This window comes from Lissotriton vulgaris, chromosome 9 (genome assembly GCF_964263255.1).
Source record: "Lissotriton vulgaris chromosome 9, aLisVul1.2, whole genome shotgun sequence".
NCBI lineage: Eukaryota > Metazoa > Chordata > Amphibia > Caudata > Salamandridae > Lissotriton > Lissotriton vulgaris.
Genome location: NC_141697.1, coordinates 1,024,428,313 through 1,024,455,898, shown reverse-complemented (window position 1 = coordinate 1,024,455,898; position 27,586 = coordinate 1,024,428,313). Strand labels below are relative to the sequence as shown.

Sequence of the window (27,586 nt, the reverse complement as noted above, 5' to 3'; positions counted from 1 at the left end):
TTTGTAATAGGAATTCCATAACTAGGTTGTGGCACAGAGTTTTAGTCCGCATTGGTTTTTGTAGAAGCATCCGCTATCCAGTCAGAAAATTCTCCTACTCAGTGACTCTCCATCTTCATTTTTCCAGTAGCCATTTAAGTAGAACTTCAATGTTTACCTAATCAAGAATCCGTTCATACCTATGTGATCATGGTAAATTAGAATGGCCTCCTCACCTGTTAAATCCACTGTACTGTTTTCCTTTGTCCAAAATACATGTTTGCACCCATTTGAGTAGCGCTCCCTCTTTTGGATGGAGACTCCTCCTTTTGGGGTCGGAGTCAGTTGTTTTAACCAAGGGTGTGATTTTTAAGTTTCACAATCCTAACATTTTCTTGGCCAAACATAGATCTGGTAAACATTTTAAAGTAGCTCTGCATTGCCCCAAAATTCTCCTTCTATATATTTTAAAAATGTTTGATGGTGTTGCATGACACTGGCTTTGTGTTTTATTTACAGCTAGAATGCTGTCTCCATTTTTAGTTATGTGTTATGTCTTTATACCATTACTCATTTGTTTCCTTCAAATGCTTGATGTAAAGAACCCAATGGCTTCATTAGGTTTGCCCCCTCTTGTATTTCCTGAGTGATGTGGTGTCCTTGTGCGTGAGAAATGTTATTCTTTGATTAGCTCGCCTAGTGTCATTAAGAAAAGTTTGTGAGCATATATCCGAGCTCTACCCTTTTGAGATATAACAGCCATGTGGCCAAGCCATCCAGCAGGTAGAGAGTCAGTTTCCCTAATAAAAAGTAATGTAATCAACTCCAACTCTATTCTCAAAACTTCTGCTCTGAAGTTCAAGTGTGAAATCCATCAAATTGGATCTTCAAATTTGGCCAGTTTGTTTTTAAGTTATGATAAGTCTCATCTGTTAAAAAAAGGGTAAGATATGAATAGAATTGATAATACTCCTCAGAATGTGCGTTCATGCCTACTATCTTTAGGTATTCTGATGGGACTAGGAAAAACATTTTTATTGTTTGTTGTTTAACCATCTAAACGTATTCCTATGCCAGATTCTCACTGTCAATGTTTCTGTTAACAGTGAATCCACAGGGTTGACGACGATCAAGACTACTGCTTCCACGGATGGTCCACTTGCTCCCCCTTCTTCTTTGAGAGAAGCACAAAAGCTCGCTATTACAGGATTGCATTTAATTGCAATGGATGATGGGCAGACAAAAAACGATTTAGCACATACCCAAAAGGTCTTATTCAGCCTCCCAAAGCCATGTAAGCTTTCTGGTGCTGTGCATATTTTGCCATTGGTTGAGCACCATGTCACGATGTACTGCCAGGCACTACAAGGCATGGAGAAATTGGGAATTGGTCCTTCTGACAAGCAGTCTTTGTCATCCACTAGCACAACAAAAAGTATTGGCTCCAGCACAGAAGAATTTTTATCCAGTTTGGAGGATTGCACAGTTGCATCACTAGGTGTCCTGTATTATTTAGTGTTTTATAGCCAAGAAGTTGTTTGCACATTGTTGTGCAGTGGTAAAGGAGGATCCATTGCTGGTGTAGCTGGAACATTAAAGGTGGGTAATGGCCCAGCAACCACTTACCCAGGCAATAATGAACCAAGAACTCCTCGACATCCGGAAGGTCCCAGTGACAATGAGCCACAGCATCCGCTATTTAAAAAAACACTCCAACTTTTAGGACTTTCTACGACCATTCAAGGTTGTCAGAGGGCACATATTGTGAATCAGTGTCTCAACGTTTTGGTTAAACTGGCTGAAAATTCTACTCCTGAACTTCTAACCAGGTAAACTTTAATCTGCTTCATGTTTTTGTATCTGCTTGTTTCAATCTAGTATCTGTAAGTCCATATTTACAAAGAAGCAGCAGCAATCATTGAACTCTGGTAGTCATAAATGCTGTTACAATTTTTTGTTGGTGCTGGTAAGCCGTCTCAATAATGAGATGAGTTAATGTTGACCCTCAATTGTACTTTCCTGTTGGTAATTTCTGACACCTATTGCAATCTTATGGGACAAGCACAACAATATCTGATTTATTGACACCGTCCTTATGAAACAGAAGACAGGACAATGGTTTAGAAATATGAGCATCCTTTGCTCTACCACTGAATCGATAACATTTGTGGGCATACTTTGTAGCACATGTCTTTCAAACTGATTGAAACCTTCTTTCTTTCTTATTTTACTGTATCTTTTGGAAGATTTAGGGTTCAAGCTAAAGGACATATCTTTAGAACGTACTCAAGTCAGTGGTAATGGAACTACCTATTCATTTTCTAATCTCATTGCCAAGATAATACCAGTTGTTCAATAGTACAGAAAAATAGCTGCCAGATCTCATCTTTGCTAAAGGGAGATTATGGTTGCCTTCATTACTTAGTAGGATCAAATATGTGCCCAGAATCACAGCTCCCAACCTCTAGGCCCTTAGTACAGCGCACGGGCATAGACTGTGTATCCAGTCCCCCTACAACTAGTACCTTTGTGCAGTGGGTACTATGCACAGGACGTGGTTTAAGCCATGCTTTGTGTCTGCTGCCCCACTCCACATTATTCACTAGGCCGATATCCAAGAATTTCCTATTCGAGTTTTAATGGAAAAAGTTACTTTTGCCCCTTCCACCTCCACCCGTTTAAATACCTCTTACTCATTTCCATATAGATTTACAAGATCAAACTTAAATGGTCATATTTTGTTACTTGACAGTTTTCTGGTAGTTTATTGCACAGGGTCAGTGTTCTGCAACAGTTTTGTGTGTACCAGTACCAATTGGCACTGACAGGCATGGAGAAACTGTGTTTTTTCCAGTGCTTATATAACCTGTTTTTAGCAGGGATTGTTATAAAACAGATATTTAAATTAAAGGAGAAATAATGCAGAATAGGTTGTGTCTTCCCATTGGGTGTATATGCAATGGGCTTATGTTAAGTTGTTTTTCAGCATAGAAGGACTGTGTATTGCACTTTCATTCACGCTCACATCTCATTACCCTCTCTCACATCTTATTATTTCTCACACTAACTCTGTCAGGGCGCTGTCTGGTTTAAAGGTCTATTAATGGATTAAAAACTAAGATTGCTCTATTCAAATGTTTTAACAAAAATGTCTGGACACAGTAAGGGGTCATTCACCTACTCTTTCTGAATATTATGACATTGTAGGGCTAGTCAACCCCACCAACATATAGCACCTTATCAACCCTACACCTGAGTAATTTGTAGCCCTGCATTCTAAGGCACCTGTACTTGATACTTTAAGCATGCTCACCACTGTGTTTCTGCATTCTTTGCCTGACTATATTAAGATGGGGCTGCAGCTGTATTGATATTCATAACTGACGTGTCCCTATGGCATCACATTATAGGCTTGGACTTGAAATTTTGCTTTTAAAATTGTAACTATGAGCTTAAAACCCCTAGAACTAAAATTAATTTGGGCAAGAAAAACTGATTTCCTGAAGGTTTCACATATAATAATGGGAAACCTTGCAGCTATGAATTTTGTTGTTATGTGGATAGTCTTGTCATGTTTTTAGCACTATGCCATGTGTATTGCAACACCACTCTTTTCGCATACACCTGTTACTACACTGTGCAGTGAATGTGTAAAGCCTGGGGAGTTTGGCAGTTGACCTGTTTTCAATACTGACTTGTTAGAATAGGGGGCTGATGTATCAAAGGGTTGTACCTATTCATTGGCTGTGGGTAAATGTGATCATACATACTGGCCAAGAGTCTTATGAATCTTATGAGTAATTAGTGAAAAAATTAAATGCTGGCTAAAGATCTAATATGATTTTAATATACTGAGATTATCTACAGTGTGTAAAATAATTATAGCATACCTAAAACATGCTTCCAAGTCATGTACCTTTAATACAAGCACTCAAACTGGAGGAATCAAAGGGAAGAATAAACAACATGTTCGAGGCATGTGAGCTGTAGATCACATGCTGTGCATAGCTTCCCATCTAGTGTTGGGTCCGGATGTTTGCACTTTGGTTTTCTTTGAAGAAGTCTTTCCAGTCACGAGGTAGGTGACTCCTCCATTCGATGATCGTGCGCATGGGCATAGTCTCCATTGTTAGATGATTTTTTTCCGCCATAGGGTTCGCTGCTCTCCGGTTCTACACTGTTCCTTTTGTTTCCCTTGGTGCGCAAGATACTCACCCTCGACTGTATTGTTTTCGATCGTGTTTTCCCTTTTATCGTGTATCGTATTTACTTGCAAAAAACAAACTTTCGATCGGAAAGCTCGTGGAAGGCAGTCAGGCCTACCCATGTCGGGCTGACCCGCAGTAGATGGAACAAACTCCCTTTAAATTCTGCCCTCGGTGTCACGTGAAATACCCACACACCGACTTACACGAAGTGTGTAATCTGTGTTTGTCCCACGAAAACAGACACAGGACTGCGACGCGTGCCAGGCTTTACGCTCCAAGAAGACACTTCGGCCCGTCAGGCTCGACGTTGCGACATGCAGAGCCAGCAGACAAGCTCCATTTCATACATCTTAGGACACTAATCTGACGAAGAGGCCGGCGAGGCAATGGGATCCGGGGAGGAGCAGGAGCCGATCACCATCCCAGAGCTCAACGCCAATCAAGAGAAGGACATCCCACATGGCACCGTGAGTACAGCTCTCCCCTCGTCCCAAGACCCAGCTTCACAAAAGAAGGCGGCTCCGGTCCAACCCGCGCCCTCGTGCTCCGATCGGCACTGAGACCATGCTTCCGACACCCCGCCTTCTGGCTCGGTACAGAAGTCTATTAAAAAGCCTTGCGGCTCAGAAAAGACTCCTTCCAAATCAAGTTCGGACCCGAGACCTTCGGTGTCGAAACACAAGTTTAGCACCGACCCCCACCATTTGCACCGAAACACACTTCGGAGCCGAAAACATCAATACCCAAGACTTAACACCGAAACCTTCGGCGCTGAAACAGTCAGATGTGCTGAAATCACCCAAAAGACACCGTTTTGATGCTCTGATAGACAAACCGGATCCAAAACAAAAAGTGCTGTATATTCATCCTCAAACTGGACATATAACCCTAAAGTGACTTTAAAAAGAAGGACTGATACAGAGGAAGAATACCACGTACCTTTAAAGAAGAGAACTATTGGAAATAACCCTTCCTCTCCTCCTCCTCTTCCTTCACTTCCTTCACCTTAGTTTCATCCTAGTTTACCTGAACATTCACCACCACCACATACACCTGACAACCAGGATGATGGGGATGACAATAAGTATGGGATTGATATTCAACCAATGCAAGACCCATGGGATGATTACCAATTTGCCCACAGGCAATGATCCTGATTTATATCCTAACAAGCACTCTCCACCAGATGACCGTGTAGGCTACATTGAGTTACTGGGCAGAGCTGCCAACTCCATGGGGTGCAGCTACATAAGGAGTCCTTATTTCCTCTTTGAAACCCTCAGTACCACACAGAGGTCATCACATACACTACCTATCCACTTCTACACTTACTCCTTCCTTTATGAATTCATTTTCTCCATCACTTTAAAATAACTTTTAAGAGAGGGGGTGTTTTTTTGTGTTGAAACCTGCTGTGGGGGTTTACTACTGACACTCTTCTTAGCACACCACTTCCTCTTACTCTTGTGTGGTGTAAGTGGTGAAGGTCTCACTTTTTTCGCCCAATTCTGCTGAGTCCCAAACCCCCCTGCTGTTTTAATTCTTGCTTAGACCTCAGTTGGTATCTATTTCTTACCACCTCCCCTCTACTTTTAGTTTGCTTAATACCAGTCTGTTCTTTCTCCCCTGAAATCACTGTTACCGGATTTGTCTCTACTGGTGCCAAGGTATCAGAGCTTGCTTGATGCTGGCTAAACAAAACTGGTGCTCCTACAGGCAGAGCTGCCTCCATACAAACACTTCCTTTGACTGGGGTTAAGTATTTAGTAGCAGAAAAGTGCCCCCAGCACACAGGGCCTCTAAAATGATGTAAAAACGCTCCTTTTGTTCATTGCCACGCTTCCCACTTCTAATTAACACAGCCCAAACCACAGTCCCAGATCTCGGACTTATCTTCTCTGTCTGTGTCTGATTCGGGGAGACCGAATCGCCCGTCACTAACACCTCGGCTGCTGCTCCCGGGGCCGCTTCCAAACCAGCGTCTCTCCTGACATGAATCAGCCCTGCCTCGTCCTCCAGGTGCGAGTTCAGACCCCTTCCCTATCTGCTTTATTCTTGGAGAACAGGTACTCCCCTATCGCGGAAATGCAAGCTGAGGAGGTGTTAGAGGACCCAGAGAGTCCGGTTAGTCTAGACAAAGACATTCTGATGAGCGATAGTAATAGTGTGATTGGAAACACTTCAACCCATCAAGATTCTACGATTACACTGATATCAGAAGGTGCAGTGTGTAACCACCCTGATACCACAATTACCTTAACTTCTCAAACTCACGCTAGATCTGAAAAGGATACAGCTCAGCCTTCTACTTCCCCCCAGGAGCTTGATAAAATAGGGCTTTTATTTCATTCATTGAGGGGTGATTTGCTTGAAAAGTTTGAAATCTCCGAGGCAAATCAGAAAAGATTACATGATAGGTTTGACCTTTTGGAAGCCAAATTGGAAGGAATAGAGGCTCGGACGAACACACTGGAAAAGAAGGTCTCTACCCTCTCAGTCACTACGGCAGAGAACTCTGAGGATCTCTGTGCTTTAAAAAAGCAAAATAGGGCTCTAATGATGGACATAGAACGGTTGGAGACTCACTCACAGCGGAACAATCTTCGCATATTGAAGATACCCGAGGGGGAAGAGGTGGGGGATATTAAAGCCTTTGTCTGCAGACTCCTTAGGGAGGGTGTTTTGAAAGATCGTGTAGATATAGATCTAGAAGCAGAAATACAGAGAGTCCATAGAGACCCTTTCAGACTACACCCAGACCGTAAGGGACCCAGGAAAATTCTGGTATATTTCCAGACCTACAATGTTAAGGAGTTGATACTTAGCAGATCTTTAGCGAGCGCCTCTCTTCATTATCGGGCCAATCCATACCAAATCAGGTCTGATATAGGAGGAAGAACGAGAACGGCTCAGAGACAATGGGAACTAGGTTCAAGAATGCCTGAACTTAGATCATTGGGGGCACGAGTACAGATGAAGTTTCCAGCTATGCTTAAAGTCATGTGGAATAATAAAATGTACACTTGTAACCAGCCAGAAGAAGTAGATGAGCTATTACTGAATATGAGGGAGTAGTTTAGTTTGGGTATATCTAGCCTTCACTACTGCCCATATATTTAAACCTAGCATTTGCTAGCACTTGTTGTTTATATGAATAATGAACATGGTATATCAGAGATACTGATCAGTTCTCTTTGGAAAAAAAAAGGGGGGGGGATAACACATTACACTTACAAAAGAAAAAAAAACGTTGTAAACACACTAAATCACACAAATAATAGTTGGTAAGGGATAGGATTTAGGGTGCTGAAAGACTGGGAGTTTCATAGGGGCGAGATAACGCCCAAGATGAAGGGGGGGTTCCTCAGGGAGGGAATGGGTGGGGTGGGGAGGGATGGGGAAAAACAGAATAAAAAGTCCTCATTTGACCACAGAAATACAATACACAGCTACTCAGATGCTGCATTTTTCCCGGAGGGTTGCTGGCTGGGTAACATTTGGTTATGGCTGTAAATTTACATACGAGTAGTAAGATCATTTCCTGGAACCTTAATGGAATAGGAAGTGTCAAGAAACAGCAGAGGGTTTGCGATTTTTTTTTTTAAGAACCTGGAGGCTAGTATATATTTGTTGCAGGAGACCCATCTTGAGGCATAAGTGTGTAAGAAGGTTTTTGAGCGTAAACGCTGGGTACAGGATGTTTTATGCTCTAGGCAGAAGGGAATTTCTAGGGGAGTGGCAATAATTACTAGGGCAAACAAGGGAATTAGTGTACAGACTTGGGACACTGACCAGTCAGGGGGGTGGTTGGTGGCGGTCCTTCTGATCGCTGGTTCACCTTACACATTTGCAGTGTTTTATGGCCCAAACGAAGATAATGAAACTTTTCTTCGTAATCTTGAGAGGATTCTAATCTTGAGCAAAACACCTCTTATTCTCGGGGGGATTTCAATCTTGTTTTAGATTGTCAGCTAGACCGTACCTCTAGAGCAAAATATGTTTCGCCCAAAAGATCTCTCTCAGTTCTTAAGAACATAATAAAGGATTTCAACTTGTTGGACGCTTGGAGAGCCAAGAATGGTGACTTAAGAGAATACTCTTTCTATAGTAAAAAGAACAAACAATTCTCCAAAATTGACTTGTTCCTGGTAGACCATACTTTCGAGTCTGTTCTGACCTCCGTTGCCCATATCCCAGTGGGCCTTTCAGACCACTCAGTTGTAGAACTAAACATCAATTTAAAAAATATTGTCTATGAACGCAGATGGACTCTAGATAGAACTATACTACTAGATGATAGTATTGGAGTTAAAATTAAGAGCAGTATAGTGGAGTTCTTTTTATTTAATATGGGTTCGACTACAGAACAAACTGTCTAGGAGTCATTCAAGGCTTTTCTTAGAGGCTTTTTGGGATACCAGATGAGACAAAAAAAAAAGAGATAAAAGAAATAGAAGCTAAAGATTTGGACTCTATTAAGAAGAAAGAACAGGAATTACAGCAGGCAGCGCTAGGGGAAAGAGAGAAGATCCCAGAACTAGAAAAGGAACTTCTAGAGCTACAATTGAGTTTTAAAGCCAAAGCAGATAAGCTGATTCATGATAGATGGGAGACCAGCAAACTTAAAAACTTCGAATATGGGGAGAAGTGTGGGGCACTCCTAGCGTGGAAAGCTAGATCAGATAGGACCAGGAACAACATCAACACCCTGTCCCAATGAAATTCGGGAAAACAGTTGACTAAGGACGAAGAGATTAGGGCTGAAGCCAGAGGTTTCATGGAAGAGCTATATCAGGAAAATAGAAGCATTGGAACAGAAGAATTGGAGAAGTGGTGGAGCCAAAGGGTACTATCTCAATTGAGTGAGGCAGATAAAAAGACGCTATCTGGTGAGATCACTGAAGGGGAAATCAGGGTACAGTTAAAAAAAGATGAGTAGGAGTAAGGCCCCAGGTCCAGACGGCCTACCAACGGAGATCTATAAGGATTATGTGGAAGAGATTCTTGCCTACTTGCTGTCTCTCTTTAACAATATATACCAGCAAGGAGGGGGTATTCCACCTTCATGGTTAGAGGCTACTATTACTTTAATAGCTAAACCTAATAAAGATCCCATGAAAATAGTCTTATAGACCTATCTCTCTTCTGAATTCCGACCTTAAAATATTCTCCATAATTCTGGCTGAGAGACTATCTAAAGTTATTCAAACCATTATCCATCCCGATCAGAGGGGCTTTGTGCCAGGTCGACAAATAAATGAGTTGACTTTTCAGGTCATCGGAGCAATAGATTTTGCAGAAGAAAAAGGACTGCCATTGGCCATCGTGGCAATTGATGCCGCGAAGGCCTTTGATCAGGTCATTTGGATGTTCCTTTGGGACACACTGATCAGGTTTGGCTTTCCATTATCCTTTTTTCAGGCTGTTAAAATATTGTACGGGAACCCACGAGCAAAAGTCTTGATTAATGGTTGCCTGACGGATTGGTTTGCGATATCGAGAGGGACGAGACAGGGTTGTCCCCTGTCTCCTCTCCTTTTCGATCTGTACATCGAGCCCTTTGTTTCATTGTTGAGATCAGATCCAACAATCATTCCTTTTAAAATGGGTGGGCTGGAGCTAAAGACTGCATTATATGCTGACGATTTATTGCTGTATACCATCAATCCATTAGAGGCTATTTCTAAGTTATTTCAACTAGCAGAGGAATATGGAGCAGTCTCGGGATACAGCATTAATAAGAGCAAAACAGATATGAGTTGGAATAGTCCTGCCCCCATACCAGGCGTGAAAACCAAGATCAGGTATCTGGGTATTTACATTACGCAAAAATTGATGGATGTCTCCAAAATAAGCTGGCAAACAGTGGTTAAAGATATAACTAAACTTTTAATAAGATGGGACGGTCTACCTCTTAGTATATACGGTAGAGTCAATTTAATCAAAATGATAGTATTGCCTAAAGTGACTTTCCTATTTAACAGTATTCCACTGACCTACCATAACAAAGACATCTCCAGCCTTCAGGGCAAGATAGGCTCATTTATTTGGGCTACTAAGTCACCAAGAATTGCTTGGAGGAAGTTGAGAAGAGGGTTGAAAATAGGTGGCCTGGCCCTCCCCGACTTATTTTTCTACTGTTATGCGTTCCAGTTAAAAAATTTCAGACTCTTGGCTAACAAGTTGGATTCATCTTCACATGGCCGTTTGTTCCAAGCAATGCTATCCGACCTTCCCCAGGGCCTTGAATTTTTCTTGTTTAAATTCGGTGCTCAGAAATTTTACAAGAAAGTCCGCCTAAAAATCCTACTTACAGCTCTTAAGTTGTGGCAAGCAGTCTGTAAAATCTGGAAAATTCCTTACTACAACTCCCTAGCACCAATCTGGGACTCCACCTGAATGTTTATTAGATCGCCTTTCTTCCCCGTTGAGAGAGGCAGGCTTTGTAAGATGGGGAGACCTGCATGATAATTTAGTTCTCCTAGACTGGACATCCTTATCTAATATGACAGGAAGATCCTTTTATAAGATTTAAATATTATCAATTATCATCTTGGTGGGGAAGTCAAAACTGGGCGCTAGAAGAAGAGGGAAGTGAATTTCTAGAATTAGCCAGTAGACAAAAAGGGTGGAAGGGGGAGGTCTCTTCTTGGTACATGTTATTAATAGGGGCAAAAGATAGACAGGAGGAAGAAATCTCTAAACTCTGGGGTGACTTATTGGTAGATAGTACGGAAAAGAAGCTGGAGGTTTGGATAGATTCATTTATAATATACCAAAAAACAATAAAACCTGCCAATCTTAGAAGGAACCACCTCTACACAGCACACAGGGTCTACTGGACCCCTTCCAAATTGACAAAAATATCTGGAGAATCATATTTCTGTCCTAGATTTAAGCTTTTAGCTGCAGATGACTTACACATTTTGCAGACTGCCCAGAAATTAAAAACTATTGGCAACAGGTCTGCAGCTTCTTAGAGGAGGTATTGTCAAGACCAGTTGCCTGCAGCCCAAGACTGATTTTTTGGGGTCTACAATTTGATTACGATATTAGAGACCGTATCATTCAGTTTATATTTTATGTAATTGTCATCGCTAGGAGGGAGGTGTGCAGAGAATGGAAATCTCCAACCCCCCCAAGGTTTGCAGACTGCCTAAGACATATCATGGCCATAAGTAAATTAGATCTGTTGTGTAGTGGAGAGGGTGCGGCGAAGATCTGGGCTCCGTTGATAAAATGGTCGGACAGATAGATGATGAAAAGTCCAATGATTATGCCAGGGGTTTGTGGTCTGGTCCTCCCTGGGGCAAGGTTTACTGACATCGAATATGGGAGTTGGACTAGTAGACAGCCTACCTCTGGGAGATCTTTTAACCGCCAAGCACAAAATTCCAGGGCGCACAGTAATGTTTAGTGCCGGCGGATTTGAGAGATCCCATCTAGAGTCATACCATCTGGTGGCATATATGAGGACCCAAAAAAAAAAAATCACATACACTACCTATGCTCAAAGGGATGATCAGGCATGTAGATTACATTTTTAATGACCTGGTCAAGCTCGTATTCTTACTCCTAGAGTAGACAAAAAATACAAGCCAGCACCAGCTGACCCAATATATATAAAAGGTCAGTTACCACTAGACTCCCTGGTTGTGTCCAATGCAAGGAAAATGGCCAACTCCTAGATAACAGGAGATGCTCCACTCCAGATAAAGAATCCAAACGTATTGATGCTTCAGGGAAAAGGGTGGCCTCTCAGGCGGACAATGTCTGGTGTCTCCAACACTCAGGTATTGTTAGCACGATATGACTGTGCACACTGGGACGAGATGGAGCAAATAATACAATATTTGCCCTAGGAACAAAGATCTAAGGCACAAGACCAGGTGTGTGAAGGGCAACTTATTCCCAATAAGGCTATAAAATGTTCCTTAGATGCTGCAGACACTGCTGCTAGAGCGGTAAACACCAGTGTCCTCTTGAGAAGGTCATGCTTGGCTTCGCATGTTAGGGTTCAAACCAGAGGTGCAAACCTCTATTTTAAACACTCCCTTTGATAAAGAGCATCTATCTGGCCCAGTGGCAGATTCTTGCCTAGAGAATATAAAGGAGGACACTGAAGTGGCCAAATCCATGGTAGTCCTTCAGTCCTCACATAGCTGGAGTTCCTTTTGGTGGTCCTTTTACTGCAGAGGCTCTAAAGATACCTCCTCCGAGACAGAGTCCACCTATAAGGGCATTAACCAACCCTCTCCATCTAGGGGTTACTTCAGAGGGGGTTAAGCGAGGTAACAGCGGTAAAATCTGGGGCAGGGGTTCAAACACATGCACCTCCCCCTCCAATACAGAGCAGTGACTTGCATACACTTCCCTCCAACCACTTAACACCTGTCGGGGGAAGAATGTCACATTTCCTAACAATCTGGCAGTCCATAACAATAGACAATTGGGTACTACAAATTATCCGTTCTGGTTACTCCCTTGAGCTCATCAACACTCCTTCAAACATTCCACCAAAATCACACAAACTTTCACCAGATCACCTACACCACCTAAACCAAAAGGTTCAGTCTCTACTTCTAAAAGGAGCTATAGAATCCGTACCACTGCAACATCACTGGTTGGGCGTAGACTCTTTTTACTTCCTAATTTCCCAAAAAGATGGTTCTCTCAGACCAATATTAGATCTCAGATAACTAAACCTTTACATGGATACAAAATGGGTATTATTCCTTTAACCAACAATGTATTATTGCTATTTTTCTATAAGTGTTGATGAAATGACAAACCTAGTAATTCAGTCAGTCCTGATTTCGGATAGAAAAGCACAAGTTGCCTATGGTACAGAGCTCTGTCTTGTTACCAATAGTCTCTTTCCATCACTCTTATCACTGCATTCTTTTTGCAGCAGAAAATACAAAGTGCTTTAGATGAATGATCTCTCCAAACCTCTGTGGAGCATGAGCTGATAATTAGCCCCATTTATATGTGTCACCTTTAGTTGGGTTTTAGTTTTTAATCAAAGGTTCTTCATATTCTGGGCTTAATAGTTTCACTTTTCTGCTTGTATTTTTTTGCCTGTAAGTTGGGTCAGGCAGAGTGCTGTAGACTAAATTAAAAAACTGGACTGGTTGATGTAGGAAGCTGGCTCTCTATAGAGTGCACACAAAATGTGGTATACTGTGCAGAGTCCAGGCAACCCTTTTTTGGTTTACAGAGGCAACAATGCTAACACTAAATGCTCTGTTTTGTGGTAGTGTGCACAAGCTGTTTAGGCTTATCAGAGGGTAGTGCTCAGCATTTGTTGTACTCAGAGGCAATAAATGAGACGCACACTCAAAGAATAAATCCAAGACCAATTTAGAAAAATAACTTTCATTCTTATATCAGTTTTGATACCAAGAACTTCGTAAGAAAGTAAGTACTTTTTAAAATAACGACTTTCACGGATAAGAAAAATGTACACTTAAATGAGTCTTTACGCGCAGTGTTTTCCTAGGGGAGAAAAAGACATTTACTGCGTACAGGTACTTGCCGTAGGTTTCTGGGTGTCCTCTTCGGGACTTAATGTGGTAGGGTTGCAAGGTCCAAAGTACCACCAGCAGATAGTTTACCTTCCCTGGGTTGTCCGGGTGCAGAGGTGCTGGTCGGGTTGGTGGCCTAACATGCTACCTCATACGATGGGGTGAGGTGGGCACCAAAAACTGGCTGCAGTGGGGGATTTGGGGACAAGTTTACCTTCCCTGGGTTGTCCGGGTGCAGAGGTGCTGGTCGGGTTGGTGGCCTAACATGCTACCTCATACGATGGGGTGAGGTGGGCACCAAAAACTGGCTGCAGTGGGGGATTTGGGGACAAGTCCGGGAGCTCCCAACGGGGAGCTCAGTTCACAAGGGGCCTGGGAGCAAGAAAGCACAGCGTGCTTGGGAACCCAGGCCGTGGTGCTTTGGTGCAGAGTGGTTAGGTCGGCTGGTGCGTCGCAGGTCCTTGCGGTTGTCGGGCTCGCCGGTTGAGGGTGCTAAAATCAGGACAGCTGGGCCACTCTGGAATTGGGTCTCTGCTATGCTGACACCTCTCTGCAGCTGCTCAGTGTCTTTTGTTGCTGCAAAGGGTTGGGTGCCCCGGGTATTGGTGCTGTGCAGCTCCGATTGGTCCTTTTTTTTTTACACAACTTGTGTTTCCTTTTGGACAATTATTTGTATACTTCAGTAAACAAAAGCGTAATAGCAAAGGTCAAAATATGGTAGGAGGCAGTTGGGGACGAGTTAACACTGGGATCTTTCACAAGTAATGATTCAAAACAGAGAAACAGCTGTGATGATATTTGGATTTATATTATCCAAAGACATATACACATACAGACAAAATAACATGTCTCACATAAAACAGCCAAAAAAGCATATACAGAGAAGCAACCATATATATTTATACAACTGTAAACAAGGGTTTCCAACACCAAAGACAAACAACCTCAATCTGGTTTACAGAAATGTTTCAAAACAACCCTTCCATTCAAAGGATTGCTTTTTTCAGTTCGTTTGTCGACTACGTAGGACATGGGGGTCTCATCTGGACCCAAATGTATAAGGGACACATTATGAGTTACTGGCATCAGGGATGCCGCCTAAATACTCAATTTAGGGGTGTTAAGGGGAGTGGCTGGTAGTAGCCAATAGGCTACTTACCTTTACGATTAGTACACCTCCTATATGACCACTTCTTGCAGGAAGTGGGCATAACCCTGCCCCAATGAGCCTAATTCCATTAAAAAAACAAGATGGTGGAATTCAAGTTTTCATGCTCACATCAGTTAACCCACTTAAGGTGTGGAACTGGCTTGATAGTGAATAAACGTCCTGACTAGCTAATTTTCCTGCCTGTCCTGGTGCCAAATTGGCTTAAGGCTGGGGGTGGCATCTCCCAGGTCTGGGGGAAGCAGGGGTTCCATATCGAAGGTGATGGAGGCCTTTGAAGCTTCCTGTCTTGAAATGCTAATTAGTAGCCATCCTGCTTGGAGGAGGTGACAACACCTCTGGCCAGAGCAGGCATTGTTTCCGCCCTCAGAGAGCAAGGGCTCTTACCTACCAGGGGGGGGGGGTCAGAAACCTGTCTGTGGTGGCAGGCTGGTCTACATCAGTCAACCAGCACTCTAGTGGTTGGTATGTTTTCAGGGGGTACCTCTAAGGTACCCTCTGGGTACATGTATTAATAAATCCATCACTGGAATCGATGTAGGTTTATTATACAATACAAGATGTTTGATACCAAATATCTTTGGTTTCAGTGAATCCATCATGTAGCTGGAGAACTCTTAATCACCAATGCCCAGTACATATACTTAAGATGGCTTCCTTGTTCACTGACCAAGTCCAAGAATGGACTTCGACATCACAGGGGCATTTCTGCTCATGCAAATATGTCATCACATGTAATATAATGCACCCTGCCTTAGGGCTGTAAGGCCTGCTAGGGGTGACTTACATATATTACATGCAGTGTCTACAGGCATGGCACACGGGAGGTTTGCCATACCTGTGTCTGCATCATGTCACAGCCTGATATGGCAGTTTGCATGAGTGATGAGGGGTCCCTTAGGGTGGCACAAACATGCAGCAGGCGTTCGGACTGTTAAGCATCCATGCCCTAGGTACCAGGGGTACCCTTTCCCAAGGACTTACTGGGGTGCTAAAGGTATTGCTAATTTGGGGAGCAATTGTACAGTTTTAGGGAAAGTGATCTGGCACTGGGGACCAGGATAGCAGGAACCCAGTACACTTCTGTCAAAATTGCATCATTTACAAGGCAAAATGTGGGGGGGTGACAATGTCATAAAGGGGCATTTTTCTACAGTTGATGATAATGAACCTCTTGGCAGTTGCCAATTGGTAACTGTCCTGCCAGTTGTCAAGGACCTGTGGCAATAGGCAATGTTTTTGAAAGTACTGGTCCTTTCCTTGAAAATACAGGGACCTGATACTGCTTGGAACTCGTTGCACTGCTAAATGTTTTCTCTTTAGGATTTGACTTTCAGGGGATGGGGAAGCTGAACAGTCAACGTTTACTCTCTAAGGGTGATGTGGGATAGATTAAGTAGGTCAGGTAGTACATACATCACACACAATAAATAAAATGTTAAAGCAATGTTATTTTATAAATCGATAAGACATTATTTTGAGGTAATTTACTCAGTAACTTTAATAGGTTTTATGGCATTTGCAGTGTTTCTGCATATCTTTGGAATTACTCAGCAACTCAATGTTAAGCAGTGGTTTTGGATATGTGTGCACCAAAGCAGGGGTGCGGTAATTCGATGGGGCATGTCTTTTATTTATTCATTTAACTTGTTTGATTTGAGCCAAACAAAGCGCAAAAAAATTACAATTACTTTCACATAAAATAAAACGGAACCACACCCACATTGCCAATCTGACATTCACATTATCTACTCCAATAAAGTGCCCATTGTTTTATTTAGTATCTAGTGACTGTGTGAGTACATTATAGAATTGCTAAAATGGAGTAAATAGATCAATAAAATATAATTTAACTTCATAGGGATAACATCAGTAAGCATAATAACACCAATATAACATTATTTGTTTTTTTAAAATACAACAGGATTTAGATTACATATCCTATTTTTTATCACCACTTGCACGAATCATTAATATAGTTAAAATTCACATTCTTTACTCAGCCTACTGTTTACCTTTTCTAAACAAAAGTGCCATCCTATAGCATAGATTAATATTGCTGTATACTAGTATTAAAAATGGAAGTGTTTGTCTTATATTTAGCTCTCTAAAAACCGGTGATAACATTTTCCTTATTTCACATTTCAAAAGACTACAAAAAATGTAAATATGACCATGGATAAAGTGCACTGTGCGCAGCACGAACAGAGATCTTCTATTTGTTATCCTTGTTCGAGATCACTGTGCTGTATTTCCACTTTATAAATGATTGCACTTTACCTATTCTCAATTTCAGCATCCAACGTCAAGTATTTTTTGCCTTTATGTCTTTTATATCCTGTTGTAGCTTGCCTTTTATAATCTCTGTGTAGTAAGTGAACAACTTGTGGTCTCTACCTGCAATCATTCATATCCGATTGTAGAGAATTATATAATTGCAGTTCATTATAAGTCCTAGTTGAGGACAAATACCTAAATGAGCCATAGGTGGTGATCGTAATTAAGGTTGATAGTTTACAATTCTCTGCCAGTGTCTTTGTTTAATGTTAACATGGCCCAATTCAAATCTAAGCGCACTACTTACTGACCTTTTTGGAAGGTTTGCAGGTGTGATATACCTGCTTCCGCCGTGATTTCAGAACCGTAAAGCAATAGGCTCACTATTTCTAGGGTTTTACATTTCTTTTAATACCTCAACAGACTTAAGCCCTCGAGCAGAGTCCAACTTTTTGGGGCCTTCAGCTAAGCACAGTATCTGCTTTGAGAGCATTGGGTGTTCAATTGAACAATCATCTTAGTGGCCTCGGTGTTCTCTTCATGTTGTGTTGGAGGTTAGTTGACTGGTGGTGGAATTGGCAGGAAGAGGCACTGACACGGTTGTCACTGTAAAGTTTATATGCAAAAGTACTAAAGATTTGCAAAGTGTGCTTTAAAAAAATATATATTTGTTTATTGTTTTATGTATACCAACATACACGTTAACAAACTTGTCATAACAGCCCTTGACCACCTCAGTCACCCCAAAGTCTGGGCACTGTACAATTGCAGAATCCATATTCACCTCATCATCTCCCGCTTTCGTTGCCTCTCCATCCTTCCCATAGTCCCCGACTCCCTTGACTGTAAGAACTGTTTGACCACCCCAGATTTTATTGAATTTCCTCTGGCACTCTTGTCCTTTATAGACTTCCATTTCCAGAAGTTTGCAGCGTTCCACTCCGTCTCCCAACCAGTTGTAGAGAGGGAATCCCAGAAACCCATCTCTGAGCAATGTCTCGCTTCACCACTATGTAGCCTAGATTCACCAGAAGCTTCTGATATAGGAGTGATTTGTCAGCCCCCCATATGCCCAGTAGTGCCATCTAAGACTATAACTCCAGGGGTACAACAGTAGCCTCCTACAGAGAGCCCTTAACCGCCTTCCAGAAAACTTGAATACTGGGACAGCTCCAGAGCATGTGTAAAAGTATTTTGTTTTTGACCCACAACCTCTGAGGCAGTCTGCATCTTCAGCCTTGCCTATTCTACAGATCAGTGTATGTGTGTAGTGTTCCCAGTGCATGATTTTGAGTTGGATCAGGAGAAAACTTGCTTTTATGGCCACCTCCGCTGGAAATCCCAGAGCCTCTCACCAGTCATCCTCCTCTAGGTACCCAGGTCTTGCGCCCATCTGTCCTGCAATCTCAACAGAAGGAGTTTGGTATTTCTCATTACCGTGCCATATGTCATCGAGATCAGTGTCCTTCAACCCGCCCAACTAGAGGTCTTCCTTCCAGTGGGGAGTCTTCTTGTGTCTGCTCCTCTAGTGACACACATTCCCTGAGAGCATGTCTCAACTGACCATAATACAGCCACTGTGTCTCTGGCATCTGATAAAGCTTCCTCAAGAAGGCAAAGGGAACCACCCCGTTGGTATCGCACACATGGTGAGCGTGAAGAGGCCGATGCTGTCTTAACCCTGAAACCCTACAAGGCCACCCCTGGGCACAATCTGGACTCCTCCCTCAATGGCAACCTGGAGTCAGCAAGCTACTCCATCCCATTTCCCAGTTTAATCTCTTCCAGGTATCTACTACCATCCCTGCTGCTGGGCTTGCTCTGGGCAGCAGTCGGGCACTGTACAGCACGTGCAGGTAGCGCCTCTCTCCCATTAATTTTCTATCCTGATAGAATGCCTGGTCCTCCCAATCCGCGTATGCCCAGTCATCATGCCAAGTGTTCTTGGTGCTTATTCAATATTCAATTCAGGAAACCTAGTCAGACCGGACTGGTTCACAATATTCAGTTCATTACATCTCAAAAGAAATGCACCGTACCCTTTCTCCCACGAGGAGTCCCTGAAGTCTGTATGTGTAGATTATCCATCCAATATGAGCATGAATGAACTTGTATCAGTTTAGAAGTATCACTAGTGTGTTTGTCTGCACTAGGCTGGTGACTATTTGTTCACAACTGATTCACAGCCAAGGAGGTTAAAGCTCATTGACAACCTCATATATATATATATTTTTTTTAAAGTAATTTTTATTGCAGACACACTTTGCTCAGGCCAATTCTCATATGTATACAGTATCGTTCAGAGTGCTGTATCACGTTATTACACTTCACATTTTACACAGCCTGCTGGCCCACATCCCGGAGGCCGGGCGGCGATAAGTTCTCAGCTCTCCCATGCCTGATGTCAGTGTTGCAGGAGTAGCGCACCGCAGTAGTGTGCGTGTGTCTACTTTTAGTCCCTCATCTAAATCAACTGCAAAACTCTCCTCCAAACCCCCCACCCACTTACTCGTAGTAAAACCCCCTCTCCATCCCCCCCATCATCCGCTTAATGGTCGATTGACGTAGTCTTCTAGGCTTAATCGCAATTCTCCTACGTCTACTGGCTCTGTCCCCTCTTGATTAATTTAAGTTGCTGCCCCTGCCCGCACTAAGGACCTCCATCTTGTCCAGCACCTCGCTATCCCTGAGGGCCTGCACCAGCATCTCCCAGGCCGTCGCCAGTTCTAATGCCCTCGTGTCAGTGGTTCTGCGCTCCATCTGATATCTATATGTACTATCGCAGGCCGCCCATTTCAGGAATTCGTTGTACCACCGCCTTAAAGTTGGGCCCGATCTAGCTTTCCAGTTTCTGGTTATCTCCCGCTTGGCTACCATCAGACCCATATCAATAAATTTGCTTGAGAGCTTGTTTTTGGGGGTATGTGGGAACCAATGCAGGAGGCATGCCGCTGGGTCAAATTCGACGGAACGTTCCGTCACTTCATTCAGGGTCTCTCCCACTTCCTGCCAATAGTCCCGGAGGGCCGGGCAAGACCATAGCATATGTACCAGCTCAGCCCCCTCAGCAGCGCAGCGAGGGCACGTCGCATCAGTCGCACCAAAATATCTCTTCATTCTCCCGGGGGTCATGTACGCCCTGTGTAATATATAATAATGGATAAGTTGGAATCTCGCGTTCCTTGTGCTATTACGCGCCCGCCGCACAAGCTGTGCCCACGTTGTGTCAGGTATGTCCTTGCCCAAATCCGTTTCCCACTTGGTTTTCAGCGTCTCAAGGGTGGCAAATGTTCACGAAGCATCCTGTTATATAAACAAGTCACCGCCTTGACTGTTCCCCCAGCCATCATGGTGTATTGGCAAGCCATTGCCGTTTCAGGCTTCGCCAATCCCATTCCCCAGTGCTTCTGTATCGCTCTTAGTATTGCTGCGTGAAGGAGGTAACCTCCCCGTGGAAGGTCGAAACGTTCCTGAAGGGCCGGGAACGGGAGGAGCTCCCCGTTTTCAAAAAGGTCCCCTATTACCTGTACTCCCGCCTCCTCCCATTGCTGTAATCGGGACCAGTCGCCTCCATGCGGCAACGCTGTTAGCATGCCCAACGGCATTTCCGGGGCATATGGGTGACGTATTCCCGCTCGCCTCTGCGCTCGGTTCCAGCACTGCCGAAATGTGTTCTGCTCGAGGGTCAAGTCCCGGATCGCAATTTTCTGTCTCAGTGCAATATAGGCCAGTACATGCCGCGGCGTGCCTCCCAGTCTGCCGTCCTCCGAACCCCGATATACTCGCGCCTCCTCCTGCGTGAATACCTGCAGTTGGGCAGCGAGATAGTAGAGCTCGAAGTCCGGGACCGCTAGACCCCCCTCCTCCTTCGGACGGGTGAGCGTTGCCAATGCCACCCTACATCTGCCCGCTCCCCACAGGAATGTGGTTAACTGTGTTCTGAGTTGTCAAAAAAAGGAGCCGGGAATCCAGATCGGCAGCGTTCGGAAGTAATATAACAGCCGCGGCAGCGCCACCATCTTCAAGAGGGCTATCCTACCAGCAACAGAGAGTGGAAGCGTGGCCCAGAAGGCCATGCTGCCCTTCAGTCCTCGTACACACCTCTCTACATTGCCCTCGAACAAGGCCGTAGTCGAGTGGTAAATATAAACGCCAAGGTAATGGAGACAAGTCGGCTCCCAAGCAAGCAATGGCCGGTGGTCAGGCCGAGCGGTGTTCTCCCGCATCGGAAAAAGGCTCGTCTTGGCCCAGTTAACCTTCAGCCCCGAGAGCCTACCGAACCGTTCAAGCAGCTCTTCCCTGCCGTCGATCTCTGTCTCGTCGTTTTCAAGAAACAAGAGGAGGTCATCAGCGTACAGGGAGATATACTGCTGCTCCCCTCGGGCTTGCACCCCCACAAAATACCGCACCGCTCGGGCCTCAGCCGCCAGTGGTTCAATCGCTAGCGCGAACAGCAGGGGGGACAAGGAGCAACCCTGCCGGGTACCTCTCTCCACCGGATACTGGTGGGAAACCGATGTCCCAACCCTCACTCTCGCTACTGCCGCTGCGTAGAGCACCCTCGTCCATCTGATATAGCCCTCTCCTAAACCGAAGCGCTCCATGGCTGTGTATAGATAGTCCTACTCTAGGCTATCGTAAGCTTTCTCAATGTCGACCGATAGAACTAATGGGGTTCTGCCTTCCTCCTGCGAGTCCTCCATGAGGCGAACAAGCCGCCTAATATTGAGCGTCGTGTTCCGGGCCGGGATAAAGCCGTTCTGATCCTCATGGACCAAGGTGGGCATGTGCTGTAAGAGCCTTCCCGCCAAGATAGAGCTCAAGATTTTATAGTCCGCAGTTAGCATGGAAAGCGGTCTATAAGACGCGGGGCTGCTGCTCTCTCTGCCGGGCTTCAAGATCGGTATGACGATCGCTTCTCACATTGATTGGGGGAGCCGACCTGCATCTCCGGCCTTCTTGTAAACGGATTGAAGTCGCGGCGCTAAGATGTCCGCATACTTGCTATAAAATTCAATGGGCAATCCATCCATACCCGGCGTCTTATTACGGGCCATTTTCTTAATGGCCCCTCTGATCTCTCCCAAGTCAACGTCTTTCCCCAAGTCCTTCGCCTGCTCCTCATCTAACCGCGGTAGGGTGAGGCCGTCGAGGAAAGTTGTCGCCTTGCCTCTCCGGTCGCCCTGAACACTGCGGTACAGGCCCTCATAATATTTTCGAAAGCCTTCCACTACGGCCGATTGGGTGTAGGATATACGGCCCTCCTCATCTGCGATATGCAAAATGGGGGAGCGCCGTTTCGTGGGGTTTGCAAGCCACGCCAGCAGGGTGCTTGACTTATCCCCCTCCACATGAGAGCGCAGTGTATACGCCCGATGGTCGAAAGCTTGAAGCCGCTCCACCTCGATCGCCACCGCTTCCCTAGCCGAGCTAACCGTCTCCTGGAGCTCCGGGCGGCCTGGACGTCCCTTCTCTGCCTCTCGCATTTTCGTGTCTGCTCTGTCCAGATCCGCCATCAACACCTTTCTCACGCCCACATATTCTGTTATGCATTGACCCCTCACCACCACCTTAAAGGCATCCCATTCTATTGCTATAGAGGTTGCGGACCCCTCATTGTTAGTAAAATACTGGATCTAGCTCTCCCTCAGGGCCGCCCCGAAAAGCGGGTCCTCCAGTGTTTCCGGTCGGAGTTTCCAGGTCGGCACTCTGGGCTTTTCAACCACCCAGGCTAAATGAATCAAGAGCGGATTATGATCCGATATTGTCCTTGTTAAGTATTCGGACCAGGTAACGGACGGTAGCACTTCCTGTGAGCACAAAAACGCATCTAGTCTGACGTGGTGATCGTGCAACCCGGAAAAGAATGAATAATCCTGATCGGTTGGATGTTGCGCGCGCCATGCATCAGTCAGCCCCCAGCTCTCCTGCCATTCACGTCTACCCTTGGTGACTCGATGCACCTGGGAGTCCCTCAGGGGCGGGTGTGATCTATCCAGGGCCACATCCGCTATGGAATTAAAATCCCCTCCTATAAGGATCGGGTCAGCTAGGAAGCGCGCTAGCGTCCCTGAGAGCTCTGCATAGAAAGCCAATTGGTCTATATTCGGAGCATACACACTACAAAGGACAATGTCCCTGCCTCTTAGCTTGCCCTCCACCACTACATACCTCCCCTCCGGGTCTATCAGCTGCCGTGTCAGTTGGAAAGGTGTCCCCGCTCTAATCCATATCAGGGCTCCCCTGGCATAAGCAGAGTAAGAAGTGTGAAATATCTGCCCCCTCCATCTCCTCTGCAGTGCCACCCCTTCCTGCTTAGTGATGTGTGTTTCCTGTAGAAGCGCAATGTGTATCCCTCTCCTCAGTAGATAAGCGTGCACCTTATGTCTGCGCTGCATCGTGTGTAGGCCCGCACGTTCCAGGTAATGCATTTCAATACGTTCACATCAGCCATTGTCCCGTAGATCAGGGTATTGCCTCCCCTCCATTTCCATTCCCCTGCGGATGATGGTGCCCCCCCCCCAATCCCAACATGAACTCTCAACTGGCCAGCCCCTAACCATCTCGGGGTCGGCGTCTTCAAGATAACCCAACATTCCCCAACTGTGCAGCCCCCCCCGCCCCCCAGAACAGGCCCCAATATCGAGATACCAGACCCCATCCAAACTCCCTCACCTGACCAACCCAGGTTTCTAGTACATGGCCGCAGCCGTGGGTGCCTTATGGGCTAACGGAGCGAGGCTTCGCCTAAAAGGGAGCCACGTGTCCCAACCCCGCGCCCCTCCCCCTGTTCCCCATAACAGTGCCTAGCTGTTCGCCCAGCGCTCAGACCCCGTGCAGCTTACCCGCTAGTCGGGGGATGTAGGAAGGTACATCCTGACTATGGTTGCCCCCAACTTTTTGCCCTGTGTTTTAGCTGGTTTTGGACATAGTCGACCTGGGATCCTGCCAATCAGGACCCCAGGCCTACTGCTCTCTCTTTAAAAAATGGATTCCATGTACCCTAGGTACATTTCCAATTGGTACTGGGCCACCTTATCAGACCCTGTAACTCAGGGCATGGGTGTACCCAGGGCTGCCAGGGGCTGCAGCATGTATTATGCCACCCCTGGTTGGCCTCCTAAATTTGACACAACTGGCTGCATGACAGCTGGGGCAAAGTCGTGTAATCGCCCTTTGCTGTAGGTATAGTATACCTATACCTAACCCTAAAATGGACACACAGATTCCTATCAGTCACTCCTATGGCAGGCCTTGACAATCCTGAAGGCAGAGTGCTTGGAATCGTGTGAGATGGTGCTGGCATGAGCTGAGCCTGTCTGCAGCTTGCGGAACCAAGTCCTAATAGCTGTTCCATGATATCGCATACCATATACTCTTAAGTGCATTATAATCCTCGCGGTTAAATGCTATCTTTGATATTGCTTTATCAAAACATGTCGAGTAAGGTGTCATACGAATTGGAATACTAATCCCTCGCCAATTCTGGCGACGGGGTTAGCATTCCACCCTTCTAGAGGGACACAACATGTATGTAACTGTGAACCCCGGTTAAAGTTAAGCAAAGCCTCAGCTCCACAAAATGGATGCTGCCACCACAGACACGAGTCTGACCCCCTGCAGCTGGGAGTCCTCCCAGCAAGGGGAGCCTGGACAAAGGGTTTCCTGTCAGGGGCGGTGCTAGCACCGTCCCAGACATGGTTTTGTGTATCCTGGGTAGGCAGGGCTTTTCAGGAAGGTGACTGCTGAGTGGCACCCCGGTGCTCACTACGCATAGGCCAGTCAGAACCAGTTCCAGGGGCACACCAGCCCCTGGCCTGGGGAAGTCCGGCAGGGGAGAGGGGTGTAACCACCCCCCTCCTGGTCCCACCCATAGGCAGGACCTAGTCACCGGGTCAGCCCCCTTTTTTAGTATAAAAACAGGAGCGGGCCCCCTGTTCAAATCAGATCATCTTTGGAATCAAGATACCACTTTCTTCGAAAGGACTTCACGATTTCTTCTTCAAGATTCTCCCTTGTGGCTAAGGAGTAGTCACCCTGCATCAAGCGGGCACCATCCTAAAGAACACTGCGGTCTGCTGCAAGTCCTTCATCACGAATCCGACGACCCAGCTCGACGAGACCCGGCTTCCCTGGCACCTCTGACCTCTACTCACCTCTACAGCCAAGCTGAGAACCGTGAGTGCGACGAGACCTCGAGGGACCGACGATCGCCAAGACTGCACAACATCTTTACTGCAAGCCCACCGTGTCCTCCACTGGTGAGTGCTTTGGGGTCCGAGAAGCCCCGACCCTGCGCAGCTCCAGCACCCAAGGTCAGCCTCCCTGCATCTCCACGATCTGCGTGGGGCCCTTCTGCTGTTTGCTGTGCACCGCGTTGTTTGGCTACTAGCCGGCTGGCTTGTGGCCTTCTGAACGACGCCCGACGACTTCACGACTGCTGGTCTGGTTGCTCCAGACTGGCCCTTGCTTCCTTCTTGAAGAGAGGCACCCCGGACCCTCCTGGTCCACTCCAGACGCCATTTTGAGTCCACCGCGTGGGCTTGAATTTGCCAAGGCTTTGTTGCCCAATCCTGGGTCCAGCGACGCCGACAGCTTCTATCTTCGTGGGACAGCTCGATCCTCCATCCTGGTCGCCGACAACGCCTCCTGGTTCGTGAGATCTTCGAGCTCCAGCGTCACCCACTCACCTTGTTGAGGTGGCTACCATCCGGTGCCCTCCTGGTGCCCACTGACTACTGGCTAGTAGTCTCGAACTTGGTCCCCTCTGCTTTCAGGTGTCATCTATCTTCGAGATCCAGGCTTGGATCCAACTGAACTTTCTTCACTGGTCACCGGCCAGCATCTTTTCTTCCGGCTCCTGGTCCGTATACGAGGATTCCCGACGTTTTTTCAGACCTATGCAGCTGCAGCCCCTGGGCTAGGTAACTTCGGCATTTCGGTGCCCCAGCATAGCCTCACTATCCAAGGGTCAGAATCTACTTTCGTTTTCTCCCTACCAGGTCGGGTTCGCCCGAGAACACTAACTTTCTACTTCCTAGCTACCATAGACTTTTGTCCGCATCTCGCGTGAGAGTGCACACACTGCACCCGAGTCCCCTAGGCCTCCTAGAAGTAATCTAACGATTCCCTAGTCAAGTCCTAGCGATTCCAAAAGCTATTAGTACTGTACTTACCTGCTAGGAATTTCACATTCCACTTTCAGAGTATATGGTTTTCCGTGCCCCTCGGGCATTTGTATATACTGTGCTAACTTAAGTATTTTTGTAAGAGTTTTGGTTTGTGCTTAGTACCCTGTCCTCATAAAGAGTACAGGGCTGTTGTGATCTTTAATAAATAACTGTTTATTTTCATAACACTTGTGTGGTGTCCTTTCACTTGGTGTTCAAGGGGTATATGTGTGGTAAACAGCTGGCTTAACACGCCCTCTCGAGTCTTTAGCCTTAGACTGCTCGTATCCATGCTACTAGGATAGCTGATCTATAAGGTTGACTTACAACCAATCATCAATAAGGGTTGCTGGACTGATACATAGTGTTCACTAGAATAGTGAGCACTGCATATCAGGCTACCTTCTCACATTGGTGAGCAGCGGTTGGGATTTGAGCTTGCTGTTGTTTTACCACACGTATCCTAAGAATATCTTGTTGAAAGATCACATAAGTACTGTTAGGTACATATAACTAAAGCTTAGAATACTCTGAGTTCTACTGAACCAGCTGTTGTAGCTCCTCAAGGCTTAGCACACCTTGGCTGCAACTCTAGCAAGGGATCAGTAGGTAACACATAGTGTAGGTAGGTGCATCACTTACACCACACTAGAAACAGCATGTCAGACAAAGGTGGAAACTCTGAGTCTCCCCTTGTGTCAGTGGACCCTCCACAGGTCATCACTTCTAAATATGCTGCTCTTAGCTTCCATGAGATGAGACAAGTGTGTACTCTCAGGAAACTAAAACAGGGGTCTAACCCCACAACTTCCTTTCTGATTGGTCTCTTAGAGACTTATGATGCCAGGCAAGCTGAGAAACTTTTTAGCTCTCCTAATCCAGTTGGGAATATGCCCCCCTTACAGGGACCCTTTGATAGCCAGGAACATCCCCTCCAGGAAGCAGATGGTGCTGAGGAGGAGGATGAGGATGATGACCAGTTGTCAGGGGATGAGGCAGATAAGGGACAGGTAGAAGTCAGCAGACTAACCAGGTCCAACTTAAGCAGACATGAGATTGGTACTGGGGGACCCCTAGGCCCACTCTCAGGTCAGCTTAACATTGGGAATGGACGAGTTAGGTCTCTATCAAGAGGCTCTAACAGATCCTTTCGAACCAATGGCTCTCTCAACTCTTCTCACAGAGGAATGTCTTCCCCTAAGAGGAGAGTGTATGAAGCTGAAGAAAGGGCAGTCAAACTGAGGATTGAAAGGGAAG

At 45.6% G+C, this 27,586-nt stretch overlaps 1 protein-coding gene across 2 annotated transcripts in view; it reads left to right on the top strand.

Annotated features, from left to right (window-relative positions):
- Window positions 1–27,586, top strand: part of ATRIP (ATR interacting protein) — a 310,304-nt gene that overhangs the window by 151,537 nt on the left and 131,181 nt on the right. For both annotated transcript variants that reach the window (XM_086938928.1, XM_086938927.1), the window contains exon 9: window positions 1,086–1,808. In XM_086938928.1, coding sequence (XP_086795054.1) covers window positions 1,086–1,808 — 723 coding nt within the window. The remainder of the gene's footprint in view (window positions 1–1,085; window positions 1,809–27,586) is intronic.